This window comes from Lycium barbarum, chromosome 12 (assembly GCF_019175385.1).
Source record: "Lycium barbarum isolate Lr01 chromosome 12, ASM1917538v2, whole genome shotgun sequence".
NCBI lineage: Eukaryota > Viridiplantae > Streptophyta > Magnoliopsida > Solanales > Solanaceae > Lycium > Lycium barbarum.
Window position 1 is genome coordinate 93,790,870 of NC_083348.1, and position 19,359 is coordinate 93,810,228.

The 19,359-nt window shown below is 35.8% G+C and overlaps 3 protein-coding genes across 5 annotated transcripts; 2 read left to right on the forward strand and 1 right to left on the reverse strand.

The window, feature by feature from the left end:
- Positions 1-3,261: 3,261 nt before the first annotated feature.
- LOC132623276 (RHOMBOID-like protein 9, chloroplastic) lies at positions 3,262-6,743 on the forward strand. 3 transcript variants are annotated; one of them, XM_060338012.1, is made up of 7 exons: positions 3,262-3,412; positions 4,303-4,769; positions 4,855-5,035; positions 5,151-5,316; positions 5,821-5,991; positions 6,168-6,322; positions 6,403-6,743. In XM_060338012.1, exons 2-7 carry the CDS (start codon positions 4,424-4,426, stop codon positions 6,650-6,652), a joined length of 1,269 nt encoding a protein of 422 aa, XP_060193995.1. In that variant the 5' UTR covers positions 3,262-3,412; positions 4,303-4,423; the 3' UTR covers positions 6,653-6,743. The 3 variants fall into 3 exon arrangements, with proteins under 3 accessions (XP_060193995.1, XP_060193994.1, XP_060193996.1); XM_060338011.1 differs by lacking the exon at positions 3,262-3,412 and adding an exon at positions 3,425-3,583; XM_060338013.1 differs by lacking the exon at positions 3,262-3,412 and adding an exon at positions 3,612-3,736.
- Positions 6,744-9,267: 2,524 nt separating this feature from the next.
- On the forward strand, positions 9,268-10,912 carry LOC132621259 (membrane protein PM19L-like). Its single transcript, XM_060335449.1, has 4 exons — positions 9,268-9,506; positions 9,606-9,783; positions 10,299-10,347; positions 10,538-10,912. The coding sequence occupies exons 1-4, from the start codon at positions 9,374-9,376 to the stop codon at positions 10,661-10,663; spliced, it is 486 nt and encodes a 161-aa protein (XP_060191432.1). The 5' UTR covers positions 9,268-9,373; the 3' UTR covers positions 10,664-10,912.
- Positions 10,913-11,268: 356 nt separating this feature from the next.
- LOC132621258 (ultraviolet-B receptor UVR8-like) lies at positions 11,269-18,768 on the reverse strand. Its single transcript, XM_060335448.1, has 11 exons — positions 18,578-18,768; positions 18,320-18,464; positions 18,113-18,223; positions 17,971-18,031; positions 17,482-17,600; positions 16,863-16,948; positions 16,560-16,761; positions 16,186-16,239; positions 14,992-15,102; positions 12,078-12,134; positions 11,269-11,605 (listed from the first exon to the last, which is right to left on the reverse strand). The coding sequence occupies exons 1-11, from the start codon at positions 18,604-18,606 to the stop codon at positions 11,408-11,410; spliced, it is 1,173 nt and encodes a 390-aa protein (XP_060191431.1). The 5' UTR covers positions 18,607-18,768; the 3' UTR covers positions 11,269-11,407.
- Between the last annotated feature and the right edge of the window lie 591 nt (positions 18,769-19,359).

Here is a 19,359-nt window from a genome sequence, read left to right on the forward strand (position 1 = left end):
TTTGATCAAATCCGGAGCTGCTGAGCGACCACACCGTGTTGTCTTTTTTTCTTTTATAAACTAGTGTAGAAATATTTTTCTATTTTATACTCAACAAATATTTCTCCTTTCTCCAATGTAACATGCCTTCATTTCCCGTTCACAACTCAACCCAAATTAAATGTCATGGTTCGAATCCATTCACATCAAAAGAAAACATATATAGTTCATATTTTTTTGTGATAGAGCTGACAGCTTGAGTATCACGTGCTTCCGTTAGAAACAAAAAATTATGTGCTATTGGCGTAGAATTCCTACAGAAGAATTATCTATTCAAACATACTGTTTAACCATGCATGTCCAAATTGCACGGTTCCTGGTTAATGTGAAACTGATATTGTCGCAGCAGTCCTATTTTGAAAAGAATGGCGATGTTGAAAATTATCAAGCAGTTCACGTGAACATTGATTAGTCAACAGTAAAGAAAATAAATAAATAGAGGAACACTTTTCATTATTTTTAGCTTGGGTATACCCCTTAATTAAGAAAACTACTCATTTCTATGAAGTAAATATGTATATTTTTATTAACTTACCTTTGATGTAGCTATTTAGTAGTTTTTTGGTAATATAAAACTCTCTTTATTTAAACAAGGGTAAAATTGAAAGAACGTTATTAATGTCTTCTTGATTATGTAAAACACATTATAGAAAAAACACATTCACAGTGCCTTAGCTATACAGGGGGTGTCAAAAATCAAAAAGAGATCTTGAGATGTAACTTTCACTTTTAAAACCAACCTCTTTACATATTGCAAATTGAAGGAAACATGTAGATTATCATTTGAAGCTTGAGAAGAGGATTATATGAAATCTATATCCAGTAACGCTTAATCATCAACAGCAAAAAACTCAAAAACTCCACTGAGGGAAATTGCACAGATTGAACCTGCTATTATTCTTTCGATGCATAAAGATCGCTTTTTGACAAGGTGTTAAAAGAATCTAAGAGCAGCAGAAATAGGGGATGCGATTATACCAAAACTAACGCATCGCATTACATCAGAACTCCGAAGTCAAGTATGCTTGAGCGATAATTAGATATAAATTTTTATGATAATTATAACCCAATAACCTGGTACTACAGCATTAGTTAAGGGGCAATTGCGAATTGCCCTTCTTTTGGGGTGGTCTTTAAATTTTGCCCTTCGGTTAAACCCCATGGGTTTCAAGTTCGAACCCCCACACAGTCAAAATTTTTTAAAAAAAATCACAACGCAGAGTTTAAATTTCGCTATGCCCCCACCGGCATACACTTGTGAAGGAATTACCAAAGTTATGCCGGACCCGGCATACTTATGCCTTATGGGCAGACTTGGCATAAGTATGCCGGGTCCGGCATAACTTTGGTAATTCCTTTACAAGTTTATGCCGGGTCCGGCATAAAAGTTTGCCCATTAAAAGTATGCCCCCACCGGCATAAACTTGTTAAGGAATTATCAAACTTATGCCGGACCCGGCATACTTATGCCTTATGAGCAGACTTGGCATAAGTATGCCGGGTCCGACATAACTTTGGTAATTCCTTCACAAGTTTATGCCGGTGGGGGCATACTTTTAATGGGAAAACTTTTATAGTATGCCACATAAGGCGGAATTTTTCCTTAAGGCATAACTAAAGGTTTGCCTTATAAGGCAAAGTCTATATCTTAAGAAAAAGTTCTGCCTTATGGGGCATATTTTTTGTTATGCCTTAATTAAAAGTCTGTCTCATAAGGCATAACTAAACTATGCCTTGAGGAAAAGTTATGCCCCCTCCGGCATAACTTTAGTTTTTCCTTAAGGACTTTATGCCGGATTCGGCATACACTCCCCCCAGCCCTGCCTTGCGATTTTTTTTTTTTTTTTTTATGCCTGAGCGGGGGTTCGAACCCAGAACTTCAAATATCCAAGCGAAGGGCAAAATTTAAAGACCACAAATATGAGGGGCAAAATTTAAAGACCACCCAAAAGAAGGGCAATCCGTGCAAAAAAATGTTAGTTAAGCTACTATGACATAAATTAAAATTCATTGATAGCACATATCCTAAACTAAAGATGTAACAGTTGGTGGGGCCAGTAAAGCATAGCGTACTTAAATATACAAGGGCAATTCGCAATTGGGCTTTTTTTGTGGTGGTATTTCAATTTTGCCCCTCATATTTGTGGTCTTTAAATTTTGCCCTTCGGCTAAAATCCATAGGTTCCGGATTCGAACCCCCGCTCAGTCAAAAATTTTAAAAAAAATTTGCAAAGCAGAGTTTAAATTTCGCTATGCCCCCTCCGGCTTTTAGTCATGTTTAACTAAAAGTCTGTCGGAGGGGGCAGACTTTGCCTTGAAGCATATATACGTATTTTTTTTAACTTTTTAAGGTAAACTTTTAGTAATGCCTTAACTAAAAGTGTGTCCCATAAAACATAACTAAAAGTATGCCCCATAAGGCGTAAGTTTTCCTTAAGGCATAACTAAAAGTTTGGCTTATAAGGCAAAGTTTAAATTTTGTTATGCCCCCTCCGGCAGACCTTTAGTTGTGTTTAACTAGAAGTCTGCCGGAGGGGGCAGACTTTGCCTTGAAGCATATATATATATATATATATATATATATATATATATATCTACTTTTCAAGGTAAACTTTTAGTTATGCCTTAATTAAAAAGTGTGCCCCAAAGACATAATTAAAAGTATGCCCATAAGGCGGAACTTTTCCTTAAGGCATAACTTAAATTTTGCCTTATAAGGCAAAGTCTATGCCTTAAGAAAAGTTCTTGCCTTATGGGGCATAATTTTGTTATGCCTTAACTAAAATTCTGCCCCATAAGGCATAACTAAACTATGTCTTAGGAAAAATTCTGTCTTATGGGGCAGACTTTTAGTTATGCCGGATCCGTCATAACTTTAGCTTTTCCTTAAAGATTATATGCTGGATCCGGCATACACTCCCCCAGTCTTGCCTGGCGAAATTATTTTTTTATTTTATGCCTGAGCGGGGGTTCGAACCCAGAACTTTATGTATTCGCCCACCTTTCCAAGCAAAGGACAAAACTTAAAGACCACAAATATGAGGGGCAAAATTTAAAGACCACAAATTTGAAGGGCAAAATTTAAAGACCACCCCAAAAGAAGGGCAATCCGCGCAAAAAAATGAATATACAACTCTACTACTGTTTACTTGTTACTATTAAAAACAATAAAAACAACCAAAAAGAGAAATATATAGGATGAGGAGGAGGACGTTATCCATGCGGCTGGTCCGTTGACCTAATAAACTTCTTATCGAGCATTAATCCTGGTTTAGTGAACTAGATTTAGTGGGACCTGCCCAAATCCCAAATTAATGGATATAGGGGCGTTTATTTAAACTTGGCAAAGTTTTATTGGGAGAATGGAGATAAGGTACAACTTCATTTAGATCTTTCCGATTCTTTAATTTGTACGTCTTCCACATCTTTTATTTAGACAATCCCTGCATTAAATGGAACTGAGGCTGCTGGTACTTGCTGTTTTGTCTATCTATGAACATCTCTCCTACTCTCGGGGAATACCGCTTTTAGCTCTTCTCTAAAGGTCATACGTTTTGTAACTGTCTTGTTTTATTACACACTCTCACAAACATATCCAATTATCCGTGATCCTTTATCTGTTTAAAGGCGGAATAAAGAGTATCTGTAGACTGTAGCATGGAACTTTTAATATCCATGTTCCTTTTGCAATAGTTTTGTAAGTTGATCTTTACTTTTGGTGTGAGAAACAATAGTGTTCTAGCAGTTGATCGAACTAAATCTTGAGATGCACTATTGTCAGTACAATATTTGCATTAAATAGGGATTAGAATCCACAAGTAAATAGGAAGGGGTATAATAATTGATCCTATAATTAAGGATTAGAAAGAGGTATCTGTGTTTGTTAAATACAAAGGATATGCCAAGAAAACAAACCTATCCCAAAACAATCAGAACAACATTATCATGAGCTAAAAGGTCTCCAAAAGAAGTCTGGACCTTGGACTAATTAATATTATGTTATTCTCGAGCAGAGCTATTTGTGTCAAAAATTGCATGACTAGAAAATCTTGTCAACTTGCAACATAAATACTTAAAGGCGTTTCAAAATTATGGACATCAAAACTGCACATTTTTATTAGAGATTTCTCTCACACATGACACAATCACTGCACTATGTTGTGCAGTGTCTATCTAGAAACTTTATAGTTCACACAATTGATTGATATTTACATATATAATGAAGTCCATTTGATCCTGACACAACTCTTATTCTTGTTGCAGAAGTTTATCAGCATATCTTAAATGCAATAAGTTGTATACGAGAGGTGACATTTTCTAAGGTCACTAGCAAGGATGACCATGAATTACTTTAAGGAACCAGTACATAGCTGAAAAAAACGCAATGGTCTGCACTACAGTATCACTAGGAAGAGTTCATACCAGGGGATGCATTCCTCAGCAGGTTGTCCCTAAATTAGCTCATGTATATAGGGAGAATAAAAGACACCTCCCCTTTGTATCCCGGCTTTCACATAGTTCTCAGAGAAGAATATTTGAGACAGTGAAATCTGCATTGAGTAGTCAGGAGAAGCAACTGAGGGCCTTAGAATCTTACTTCAAAAAACTCCATGATAGCACGGGAGATTCATCTTCGAATGAGAAAGCTAAACTAACAGGCAAAAATCATCAACTTAAAGCAGAAAAGGCACTGCGATCTTTGAAAGATTTTAGTGGAAAAGAAATTGGAGGTAAGAATGCAAGAACTGCTATTCTATGAACAAACTTTATGTCAACTATATTGTTGTGATAATTTCTTCTACTTATCATCTTCAGGTGCAGAGTCAAAACGCCATACCTTTTCTGCTTCTGATGACAACACATTTGAAGAAGCATCATATTTTTCCATGAAAATGATCAACAGTGATGGTAAGGCTAAGAAACTAAAACAGTACATGAAGTTAAAAGCTAAGGACATTCAGAGTTCGAATGAAAAATCATCTAGTTTTTACTTGATGTAAGACATCAGCCTCCCATTGAAATTTTGCAACTGCTAATTTAGTTATACTGTATAGTGTATGCATATTCTAATTTTATACCTTTTCTGCTGCTTTTTGTCTTTCTTAATGCAGAGGCATACTGGCTTCAATTAACATTGCAGTTTACCTCTTCGAGACAGCTAGTCCGGTCAGGAACTCTGATATAGGGATGTTTTCACTTCCGATGGTATATGGCGCGAAGATAAATCATTTGATCCTACTTGGTGAATGGTGGAGGCTTCTAACACCGATGTTTCTGGTACAAGATTGAAATTGGTTCGTCCTTACATGAGTAATTGCCCTAGAATTGCATAAAAATACAATAATATTGGAAACCATGGTATATGATTAAGTTTTTATGATTGCCAGATGCCAAGATACCGGCAAACACACAAAAACTTAACTTTTGCTTTCTTTTAACTAACTTTTGTTACATAAACAGTTTCTGATGATGAACCTAGAGTGGAAAAGAATTATTCAAGATATACAGAAGTAAAACTGCATATATAGCAACTGTTATTAGGGAAGATCAGCTTAATTTGGTGTTAAGAATAAAACAGATAGGTTAGGTAGTAAGAGTTTTACTCTATATACTGACAGTATAAACGCTTTTTACAATATCAGGTCATTTAAAAGGTAATTACAGGTAAGTACTGATAAGACAATTAATACTCGATAACTTGTTAAATTACGCTGATAATATAAATGTAAGTGGATATAAGTTAAATCCATTTAATTTGATTGTTGATATGCTATGTTGCAGCACTCAGGAGTCCTTCACGTAGCCCTTGGTTGTTGGGTGCTTATAAGTTTTGGGCCTCAAGTATGTAAATCATATGGTTCATTTCCATTCTTCCTGATATATGTTCTTGGAGGAATTTCTGGTAACTTGATCAGCTTTCTTCACACACCAGAGCCAACTGTTGGTGGAACTGTAAGTTCCATTACCATTATATCAGATTCTTTTTTCCTCAAGTTCAGCCTATTTGCCGTTGAATGCTCGTCTTCCTCAGAAGTTTATGTTTCTACAATATTATTGTAGTTGTAATAAGGTCTAAAAGCTGATCAACTTGGAAAATGAAAATCTAATTCGAGAATTGCATTTCTTAGGGACCTGGTTTTGCTCTAATAGGAGCTTTGCTCGTTTATCAAGCTCGGAACAAAGACATGCTAGGAAAAGAAGCTTCTAAAGGCATGATTGAAAAGGCAATAATAGCAACTGCTTTCAGCTTTGTCCTAAGCAACTTTGGGCCTATAGATGACTGGTTAGTACTTACTATAAAGGGAGGTAAAAATTTCCATAATTACTTAACCAAGAAATTGACAATTATTGTGATGTTTGCAGGGCACATTTAGGAGCAACATTGATGGGAATAGCATATGGTTTTCTTATATGTCCAACTCTTCAAGTGGACAATGCATCTTCAGAAAGTGGTGAAAAAGAAGGAATCACACTTGTCAAACAATATTCAGATCCTTGTAAATCTCTTGTTTATGTCTCGGTCTTAATTCTGCTGCTTGCGTCGTTGCTTTTGGTAATAGAACCTCCACTCAACTCATTAGCTGGAGGTGAAGACGGGTTCTATATAAGCTGAAGCGCGCTTATTTAAAACCACAAATATACCCCTTGTAAATAGGCTTGTTGTATACAGGTTTTGAATAAATAAGCTTTACAAAATTTTCTTACTGTTGATCTCTGCAAATATTTGTTCAATTTTAAAACGCAGGATCATCATCATGTTTACTTCTTCGTCTGTCCAGATTTGGTTGGTTCAAAACAAGTGTATAAACATAAGAATTTTTTATTGAAGTAAGCCATTATTTAAAGCAATTCACCAAAATAATACGTTTTTTTTGAAAATTTACTGAACTAGAATAGATGTATTTCGCAGTAACGTATTAGGCATTATTTACTCAAAAAAACCTAACGGGCAAAAAAGTTAGTGGTTGACTGTGTTAAAGGATAATACGTACTTGTGAGTAACGTTTTACCCTTAATACGTAACTGAGAGTAACAATTTTAAGAATCCACGCACAGATAACTTTTGTATGAAATCTGACAATGATTAATTTTAAAGTTGTAACCCAGAGTTACGACTTCAGGCTAAAACGTAACTAACAATAACGTTTCTACAGTGAACCCGTGAGCTGAGTTTAATATTTTGGTTTCAGAAGAATGAGATAGATCATTTTCATCCATTAAACTTATGACAGTGCAAGCTAAAAGTTATAAAAAATATAAATACATCATATTTCATTTTATTTGTATTAATTTAATTAGTTACGAAATTTTAAAAAAATTAAAAACCTTGTAAATTTTGTGGTTTTAATAAATATATTATAATATTTCTTACATAACTTTAAACCTGCTATGTTATATGTCGAAATAAAAAATAATTTTAAATATGAAAAGATTTTTTTAAATAAAATACATAAATTGAATTGGAGTGAATCTCTTAAGACCCATTTCATAATGTTCATAAGTACATATTAGATGTGTTTCATTGCTTACCCATGACATATCAATTGTCATTATCATTTTAAAGTGAATTACAATTCAACGATAAAATATGCATTGCTAATGTACGTGTTTCATGTGACGCATATAAGCGAGATATCATACTTATAAAACCAATAAAAATTGTTATGCAAAAACTTGAGTTTTTTTGTCTACATCTATAATCGATTGGATAAATATTATATTCTTAAATATCTATAGTTAAAAATAAATTCACGGTAAATTTTTTCTCAAGTGTATAAACTTTCCAAATAAAGGAACACTCCCAAACACCATGTACGTAATATGTTCTAAACATAGGCGGAGCCATGATGTAAAATTTAGGCATTATGAACTTATCATCAAATGCACAACTCGTTGTACTAATTGGTTTGCAATTAAAATCGTTATAATAAAAGTGATCTATCTCATTCTTTCGAAACCAAAAGATTAAACTCGCTCACTGGATAACTGTAGAACATTACTATCAGTTATGTTTTAGCCTGAAGTCGTAAAGTCGTCACTTTGGATTACGATTTTAAAATCAATCAATGTCAAATTTGTTATAAAAGTTGTCTGTGTCTGGATTCTTAGAGTCGTTACTCTCAGTTACGTTAAGGATAAAATGTTACGTATTATCCTTTAACACCGTCAAGTACTAACTTTTTTGCCCGTTAGATTTTTTGAATAAAATAATGCTTAATACATTACTGCGGAATACATTTATTCTAGTTATGTTAAAAAAAAATGTATTATTTTGATAAATTAATTTAAATAATAGCTTATTTCGGTCAAAAATTCATAAACATATAAGTTCACATAGTTACAACTTACATATGACCTACTCCCAAATGGTGCAAAAATTGTTCATGATTAAAAATAACAAAAAAAGTAAACTTCAAGCACGACAAAAGTCAGATATAAAGAATTAAATAGTAGTAGTTGATCAATAGAGGAAATGATCAATTTTCACTAATTTTTTCGTTAACCGTTTCTACTTGCCCTGCTAGTTTGGATTCACAGCAAAGCTTCTCTATCAAGAAGTTGTCAATTCTCAATCCGAAGCCCTAAATTAAAAATGGACTATCCCAACACATTTCTGGATGACATCTTACTCTGTCACTCCCTCCCATCAAAGAACAGGAAAACACAAGGGCAATTTACAGGATTGTCCTTCGCTGGGGTGGTCTTTAATATTTGCCCCTCAAAATGGTGGTCTTTAACTTTTGTCCTTTAAGGCAGAATTTGTACATGAATAGAATTTGTAAAATTCTGCCTTAAGGCAAAATTTGCATGGCCAGCCTCCTTAAAGTGTACCTAGAATTTGCATGGCCAGAATTCTGTCTTAAGGCAGAATTTGCAAGCGTTTTTTTTTTTAAAATTGAGTTGGGGTTCAAATCAACAATCTCGGGATGTTAGGTGAAGAACAAAACTTAAAAGACCACCAATTTGAAGGACAAAAATTAAAGAACACCCCAAATGAAGGCCAATCCGAGCAAAAAAAATGCTGACTTATGATGAGGCCCGGGGTCCTGGAACTATGGGCTTGGAGAGAGACTGTGAAGTAGTGGGCTTAATTCATAAATGCAAGCCCTGGAGCCCACCAGCATTTTTCCTTTTTTTTTTTTTTTTTGGTTATCAAATTTCTAACACCTGTAAAGGTGTAGCAATGGAGTCCTCTTGAAGCGACCACGTATCCAACAAACATAACACTACACTACTATTTCCAGGAAAAAACCAGACAACCATAAATACTATACAATGCAAGCAATATTGGTGGAACTCTTAGAGTATCAGCTGAAGTTAAGTTAATCAATTAATGGCGGTGGGAAGAGGTGGCAGAAGCCTTATGGGACCATTCTTGGTCATAAACTTAGTTGTTTATTTAATAGTACTAGGACTTGCTGGTTGGTCACTTGACAAATACATTGATGGAGAACAAAATCACCCCCGTAAGTTCAGCTCTTTAAATTTCCATAAAATAACATGTTTAAGTTCTGTTTGATAGTATGTTTAATTGTATTGCACGTATTTGTGCAATGTGTGAACAGATTTAGGTGGGAATACATCAACAAGTTTTATGTTGATGTTTGCATTGATTGGGGGAGTGATGGGTGCTTCCTCTATGCTAGCTGGGTTTGTTCATCTCCGAAAATGGACAAGTCAAAGCTTGGCTACTGCTGCTACTTCTGCTATCATTTCTTGGGCCATTACAGCTTTTGCTTTTGGGTATTAACTACTCCTATACTACTTCTAGTTCATATAATTTTGTCATTTGCAAATTGAATTTGTTCCAAAATATATGATACTATTTAATTTTTTAAAAAGAGTTTAAGTTATATGGAAAGTGTAAGGCTTTACCAAACCTTTTCACAAAAAAAATAAATAAAAAAAAAATAAAGTCAATATAAATTTTTGTTACACTGTCAGGTCATCCAAAATGTTTACAAGTCAGCCTCCTTAAAGTGTACCTAAAATTTATGATATTGAAAATAAGACATGCTATTTGCTATAACAGGTAAAATGTTGTAAAAGTGGCTGTGAGACGTACAACAGAGATACTCTCTGGCTATTAAATGTTTTGTTGAGGATTGTCAGAAAATCTTACAAAACACTGAAACACATAATCTTTTTTCTTTTTCTTTTTTTAAATGAAACAGATAATCTAAAAAACAGGTAATATGCACCATAATTAGAGGACTAAATCACTGATCAATGTGTTTGATGAACTTATGATGATGCAGTCTTGTTTGCAAGCAGATAATAATGGGAGGTCACAGAGGAAAACGTCTGGTAAGTGTCTCTCTAAACCTCCATTAATTACTATTACCATTTCATATTTAGCTACAAAATTACTGTTCTGTTAAGAGTTCATTTCGACTTCTGCTTGCAAACAGAACTACTGAATTACCATTTTATATTTAGCTACAAAATTACTGTTCTGTTAAGAGTCCAAGTCGACTTCTTTTTGTAAAATGGACAGCAAACTTTGGAAGCCTTGATCACCATAGCTATGGTTAGTCAATTGCTCTATATACTGTTGTTGCACGCTGGGATCTTTCGCAGCAGATATGGCCCTGTTTATGGTTCCTATGGACCTCAGCACTAGCTTTTGCTCAACTCAGCCTCCCCTGGTCCAGCTCCGAAATCGCTCTCTCGATGATCAAATTACATGATTCGTGTATATAAGTTTAAGTACATAGGATTGGGAGCCTTCCACTATGCGGATTAGACTTAAGAACTTGTACATTGTATACTCAATATCTGAGGGACACTTGTGCTTTGTATGCTTTATAACTAAAGGAAAATATGCTTGCCTTTCGAGTGTTTTTGCTTCAATGTAGTGGTTTAAAAGACTTACATTTCACTCCCTTTTTCATCAATTGGCACGGTAAGAAACAGCTGTACATAAAAAATGGGTTCTTGTTTTAGAAGGATCCTGGGGGATTCGAAACATTAGATGCAAGGGATGTTAGTTCCCGCATTGAAATGCAAGGTTTAATAAGAAAGAACAGAAAACTGAGTTCAGAAACCAATTTTTTCGATAGTGTATTGTGTGCACGAGGCCAAAACATGGCCCTACTGCCATTGGAATTCCAATGTTTCAGATTTAAGCAGCAAGAAGGTAGAATTAGCCTCGTCACAACATAGCACCAGTAGACAACATAAGCAGACAGTACTAAGTTCCCAGAAGGGAACCAGTAAACGCCAACCTAATTTCCACCTCAGTTGCATAGACTGCTCAATAATATTTATAATAACATTTATAAGTACAACCACCTCATACAACAGTGACAGTGAACCACATATCTACCATCTGAATTCAGACTTAAAACTGATACTTTTAAAGTGACTACTCAGACTCAAATGTCTGCCACTCTACACTCGCCATAGTATGGCGGCCACCACAAGCAACAAGTTTAGCGCACCAACGCCCTCCTTCAGGGCTGCTGACATCACTTGGAGGCGGAATATTTATTGGAACTTCCGATGGATGACCAGTTGTCACCTTTCTACCATATCCTAGTCGTCCGTGGTCACCCCGCCCAAACTGCCACATGACAGATAGCCAATGAGTCGTTATTTTATCTTAAGTACAAAAACACAGTAATACAGAATAATTATCGATGATCGTAGTTAGTCACCATTACACCGAACGCCTGTATATCCAATCTGTGCCTAACGTTCAAAGTAAGAATTTTCTGATATGTCGCACTCCCTTGGAGAAGGATGTTTCAAAATTGAAATATGAGGTGTACTCTACCTATTGCAGAAATAAATGTGTGTAACCATTCTTCAACATCACATTTCAGCTTTTAACAAAAGCTTAAAAAGGGATGGCGGATCACCCACAAGAATGTTATTCAAATGTTTGTTGCTATAACAAATTGGCTAAAGAGTTTTAGACAAGACAATTGCATGTTTTCGTTAAAGATTTCAAACAAGTAAAAAGATAGGCTTTGGCATGAGCCTAGCTTATGCAAATTTGAAGGTTTAGAAGGAAAACAGTGTCGGGTACTCACAGAAAACATTCGACCATCACGCGTTAATGCAACAGAGTGTGTGCCCCCACATGAAACCTGCATCATTAGAAAGAGAACTCACCTCAAGAAATTAGAGACAAAGACAGATATTAAAAGCTAAATTAGATTGACCAAGCCCACGAGTAGATAGTTTCGAAATAAGTCAGAAACAAGAAACAAATTCTTATCTCAAGCATGAGCATTCACAATCGGATTAATCTTCTTCCACTCCCTATGACGAACTAACAAGCACGGATACAAAATATACTGTTGCATCTCGGTATCAAACACCAATTGGTCACACAAGTTGCCAAGTTTTAGTAGAGAAAATGGCCAAATGAGCCCCCAACGTTTGACCGAAATCTCAACTACACACCTTACCTTTGCGGGGATCCTGAGCATTTTAAACGTGAAATATTTACCCCCCTAAATGCTTGCATGGCAAAGTGAGTGTATTTCACTCTCCTTGAGAGAGTGAGCACCAAAAACAAATATTAAAATTTTATTTTTAATATTTATTTTCATAAATATATGTATTCTTAATTATTATTATTTCCTTATTTGTTTCTATCTCATTTCTAAAAATGTTTTTCCTTATTTTTTTTATCTGTGAAAACTTCTTCTGCAACACCATCAAACACACTGATGAGCTCTTCCATCTCCGCCGCCAAAACTTCTACCACCACCCCTTTCATCTTCTCTTTCCGCCCTTTACCTCAGTGCCCTTGCGTTCCAAAATAATGGCCAGTTTCGCTGCCAGGTCAGTCCTTCGCTACGCCAGAACCGTCGCCACGAGACTTACCGCCGGTGCCAAGCCCAAGGCCGCTCCTTCTCCCTTTCGCATCACTTAAAAACCCCTCAGTGCTCCCATTTTCAGGTCATGCAGTAAATACAAATGTTATACTTCTTACATTTCATCGATCAGCCTACACCCACACTCAATTTAATCGACCCGATTCATCAATCTCTTCTATGGTGCATTACCTCGACGTGGGAGCTAGGAGAATTTGGCCGGAGATGGAGGATAATGACATGGCGTGATGGAGCTGAAGAAGGAGGACGTTCTTGAGAGTCTTGAACTATCCCTTGTAGGAATTTTTAAATGGCTGCGAAGATTTCTTGAACCCAAATAGGTTGATTTCTTGAAAAGAAATGTATGATTGAAGATGAAATTGAATGTGTGTGTGTTAATGGAGAAAGAAAATGGTCTCACCTATGGCTTTGGAGGTGTTGCAGAAGAAAGAGGGTTTTGATTGAGGAAGATGAAGGAAAAAGAAAAAGAAATTAAAAAATAGGATAACAAATCAAAAAATTACAAAAAAAAAATAAAAAAATTAATTGATATTTACAGGTGTCAAGCGCGTGCGTTTCACCAGCAAGCATCTGTGTGGGTGTGGCCTTTTAGGGAGGTAAATATTCCACTTTTAAAATGCTCTTACCATGGGTTTTGGTCCCGCTATTCGGAGGTTCGAATCCTTCCGTCCCAAAACATATATATATTCTATGAGAATATAGATTGCTTTTTTAACAATGTTCTGTTTAAAATCGAAATGTTAGCTGGAATGTGGTTAAGGAGCAAAAACTTGACTTAATCTGGACTTGTTTGGCTTTGTGCCTAGACAACTCACATTTCGTAAAAATAAAAAAGACTAGGACACCCCCTTCTTTTCTTTTGATTTATGCTGCATCAGTCCCATAGAATGGGGTAGATAGGAGTTAATCAGTAATGGGAAGGGGGTAATAGGACCCCCGCAAAGGTAAAATGTGTAGTTGGGATTTCGATCAAACGTTGGGAGCTCATTTGGCCATTTTCTCTGCATTTTATTTTGGTTTTCCTGCATTCTTTTATTTTTTAGGCGCATGTGTCCTTGGTCAGTTGGCCGTGCACATGTTTTGTCACAAGTCTCCTATTTTAAAATAACAAATAGATACTAAGTATGCCCCAACATTGACGAAGATATTGGGGCAGCGGTGTAACGAGCAAAATCTATTATAATCAAACTCAGAAGAAGAAGAAGAATAGCTGAAGAAAATCCACATTTTTACTCAAACTCTAGAAGAAGAAGAAGAATAGCTGAAGAAAATCCACATTTTTACTCAAAATCTATTATAGAGTGTAAGCCTAAAAAAATTGCTGAAGCTCCCCTATCTGCACCCTGGGAAGCTCAACGACAATGGAAAATATAAAATCAAACTCAGAAGAAAATCCACATTTTTACTCAAACTCTAGAAGAAGAAGAAGAAGAAGAATAGCTGAGCTTGATGAAGAAAAGAGCATTTTTCCACCTTTATTTACCCCTGATTCGCTGTTTTCTTTCTCAGAGTTCCAGTCTTTCTTACTTCTTTTTCTTCAGTTCAGCTCTGACTTCCACTCTGACTGTTCTCCTGATTCTTTTATTTCATCCTATGAATTTTGCTGCTTTTCTCCATTGCTGCTCCATCATGTTTTGCATTTTTATTGTACTATATGTTTTATCTGGTGCTATTTGGGTGCTTTATCAAGAACTATGTGAATCTAAATTATTTTTGCATTTCTTTGACAGTTACTAATACTCATCGCGGTATTCACATAATAGTTTAACCTACACATAATTTTGTATAAATAGTGTCCCCTTAATTCTAGAAACTTCTGTGACTTCCTGCCGTATTCATGCCACAACGCCACTTAGATGATGAGCAATATTTCAGTCTCAAGTAAGATTCTGGCAAAGGCAGGCCTCTTAGTAAGACAAAGTCAGTCTAAAAATAATGAGCACGAGTGCAATTATAATTTTTCCTGGACATACAAATTATATTCCATAGCGTCGCACCTCCATCGGATACACAAAGAGTGCTGACAAAGCACAGGGCAGTGACTTCCATAGTGATGAGCAGAGAAAAGACCTACTGATAATGAAAGAAATGAACAACTCACCTGAACAATATTCTGCTCAGCTAAAAGTTGAACCTGTTGCGGCAACATTTTACTACTTTTGTCATCTCCAAATCCAAGTCTACCATGTTCCCCTCTTCCCCAGCCATAAACCTGTAGTAAGCAGAGGTTAACACACAGTTGACACAGGTTGTTGACTGTAGAGGATCATGAGAGTCATGATTCTGCATTCAGGCTCTTCCAAGACACAGAATAGCAAACTGGGAGAACGTGTAGCCACGTCTGCAGATTGATCTAGGTGAACCCCTGCCATAAGCAATCTTTCCCACAAAAATGATGGTCATGGACTCATGGAAGTACAAAGCAAAAATACAGACCTAAAGTTTGACAACTTATCCGCCAAATTGACCTCCTGTTGGACCTATTTGCTAACCAAGCACTATGATTATTTTAGTTTATTTTTTTTATGACAAGGGAACCTGGGTGCGCACAGAGTAAACCCCGCTCCAGTGCAATAGCCTGCAAACCACACAGGAGAGATAACCCGCACTAGGCAAGCCCCGTGCGACAAGCTTGACCCAGAAGGCAAATCCCCCTCCGTCGTAGGCAGGGAGTTTCGAACATGAGACCTCCGTTATGGAAGCCCCATGCTCAACTAACTGAGCCACCCTTGCGGGTGCTATGATTATATATGCTAACATTTTTAATAATTAATCAAATTTAACATCTCAAGAGCTGGAGTGAGACCAGCCTACCACATTGGAACCTGCCAGACAACCCATTGCTTGAAATTTTTCAAGTGCAAAAAGAGTGGCATGTATTGTGGAGAAGATTGTTAGAATAATGACAACCTCCTTTGCAATACAAGAAAGTATCACTTGTGAGAATCAGAGAAAAAGCTGGTGTACTCTAATCAAGAAAAATGCACATTGCGTAATATATGCAACTTCATTTAACTATATTATTTGTATGTAAAAAGATTTATCTAAAGGAAAGAAATCACCTATCATCAAAGTATTTTCACTTAGGTTTTGCACAAGCCAGAAATAAAGGGAGATCAGGAAATCTTTGATCAGTACCACAACAATGACATATGGTCAGATGCCCAACGTTCAGCCAGAGGTGTATTTATCTCGAAGTAACATATATGCTGATCGTTGTTTAAAAAAGTACAGGACACACAAAGCAGAGAATGTTATGTAGAACTAACATAAAACATTAAAACACAAGCTATACCTCTCCGTCATCTGTCAAAGCTGCAGAATGCCATCCTCCAGCAGCAATATCAACCTGGACATGAAAACAGAAATATCTTACATACTTGTTTTATCTTATGTGTTCATTATAACTCTTTGGCCCATTTCGGTTCTAAAATCAATAGAATATTAGGGCTTGTTATGTTTCATGCAGTAAGATAAATATCCAAAGAAACTGGACTGAACATCTGGTCCTTTAACATGATGAACAACTTAATGTGCAATATACCGAAGTACTTAATGAGAAAATGAAGAGAAATATAAGGACAAGCAGAGGTTGGACCAAAATGATCAAGTATAAACCATCTTTCAAACAAAAGCACAATCAAATGACAAGAACGGATTAATACAAACCAAAGTGAGACCAGATAGCCCTTGAACGGCAATGGGTTGTGATCTTGGCTGGGTATCCCCAGTTCCAAGTTGCCCATACTCATTATTACCCCATGCCATTAGAACTCCATCATCAAGAAGAGCCAAGTTATGAAAGGCTCCTACTGCAATCAACCTCACACTTGCAAGACCTTGTACACGGACAGGAGTAGAAATTTGCTTTCTGCAAGGTTTAACGCAGCACTTATGAAATTCTTAAACAAAAAAAATAATTTATTGTACATATCATGTTTACTAGAGACCAATGATTAGAATAGACTGTACATGTCACCAGGAGGCCATGGTTGACCCCATGTCCATACTTGTCCTTCCCTTGTAAGAACAACAGAGTGTGTACCACCAGCAGCTACCTGTTATGTAAAGAAATTAGGAGTTAATTGGCAAAGAAGACAACACATCCAACATCGCTGCACATAATATAAGTATCCAGCAGAAAGGGAAAAAGCATTTAATAGGCCTGCATGTATTGAGATCCGGTTAGTGAGAACCTCTAAGTAAATTATTTTCTCCCTAACAAAAAAGAAATAAATATTTAACAAATGAACTTGAACCTATATCTTAAATCTATTTCTGTCGATTTTTTTATTTTTTTTGGGATAAGGTAAAGTTTTAATACTAAAGTAAAAGCTATTTCTGTCGAAAGGAAGTACAAGAATTAGCAATAAATTTGCTGGCGTGAGACTTAGACCCAGACACTAGAGGTTAGAGAGCACGTGTAAATATCCAAAATCCTGAAGCTCCAGTATTCAGTAAGCATTTATCAGGATCAAGAACCAAGACAAACAAGGAAAAGTCTTTGCAGAGTCATCAACCAACAAAACAAGGAAAGAAACTCCACGTGTCCAGCTCCTTATGAAATGAATCAATATAACGAGAATGTCACCTGATGAACAGAAAGCTTAGGAGCACAACGCTTAGGGATCACAATATCTCTCTTTATAGGCCTTCCAGTGTCATCTTTCCTTTCCGGTTCTTCACCACATTGCCCGTATTCATTACCCCCTGCAAGGTTCATGAACTTGAGAAGATAACTAACGCTCCAAGTCACCAGAATCCAGTAATTTGAACACTGAACTATTAAAGCAGACTGCTGAGTATTGGAAGAAACTAGAGGCGAAGATGGGTATGGAGGATTCATACAGTCAACCCTAGCTAGTTTGACGGTGAGCCCTTGTTGTCTTAACCTATTAAAGCAGATTTATACAAAGTTCATAGATGTTAGCTTTGTGGGTAAAATCCACCAAAGCAAAGAACAATTGAAACTTTTCCTTTCTTTTTTGTACTTTCTTTATTGGAAATCACCCTAACTGATATATTTGGAATACATTATTGCTTTTAAATAAGGATAAAGATGAACAAAGCGAAAGCGTACCCCAAGCATAAGCCTTTCCTTGATCATCTACTGCCAAACAATGCCAGCCACCAATAGCTGCCTGCAATCAGAAAATCCCATTAAAACCTACATCAACAAACTCAACTCTTTTGCACAAATAAAATTAAAATCTGGCTCTTACCTGAACAATTTTCACATTGGCAAGAGCTTTAACCTGACTAGGAATATTCTCAGTTTTAGTCTCAGGTGGATGCCCCAAAGTCCCTCTTTGATTCCAACCCCAAGTAAATAACTGATTATCCAACACAACCAAGAAACCCAAAATCAGACATAAAAATAACAACTTTAATCAGTAACAGCTAAAAAGAAATAAAGGGTATAATCGTACTTTGCCATCTTCACATATAGCAAGAGAATTTCTACTGCCAGCAACAACAGATGAAACTTTTTCTGATTTAAGAGCTTTAATTGTACAAACCCATTCTTTCTCTTCATTGTTTCCAATACCCAATTGACCATCTTCTCCAGAGCCCCTAAACATTAAAACACATATATGTATAACAATAAACATAGTCATTACTTTTATTAATTAAAGAGGCTATAAACAAAAAAAAAAAAAATTATCAGCTTGGTTTGAATAGCTTACCAAGCGATGACGGCGGTTCTGGAAGCCATAACTCTCAGTTTACTCTGTGTTTTTTTTTTTTTTTCACTGCTAAGTTGGAGGTTTTCACTTTTTATTACAGTTTGGTGGAAATCTGATTTCAAGAATCGCTGTTGGGTGTGTGTATAAAAATGGTGGCTTCTTTAATCTCTATATAATATAGTTGAAGTGGACTAGTTGAGTGGAGTAGTCAGTGGAGGCGCCCCGATATATTAATTATTATGCATTTCTCTAATTATTGCTGCTTTGGAAATTAACTTTATTTAATTAGTCCAATAGATATGTGCTCACTCCGTTTTAAAATACACAACCTTTAACAAAATACTAAATTCTTAAAAGAGAATTGATTTTTTTAATTAAAATACATATTACTAGTATTAACTTTGACGTGTTGGATCGGGTTCACTTAGCGACAAATCTGAAAAAATAAAATTAATTTCTTTTTAATTATATAAATGGACTCTTATTTTAAAATAAAAAGAATAAACTGAACACGGACCGGAGGGAGTATCTTTTAAGATAATAGATTTTATTTAATTATAATTGAGTGACGAATATTTTTAGTTTAATTTATTATCTTTAAATTTAATTAAGGAATAAATACATGACATTGCTCCTTTATCCCTGTCATTTTGTTTAACTCGTGTAGGAATCAAAGCACTCGGGAATAGTTTTAAAACTAGATGTTGAAAGCCCGTGCTAGCACGACAACATAAAAAATAGTATCACACTTTCTTTTTAATCTGTCTTAAAATAGAATGATA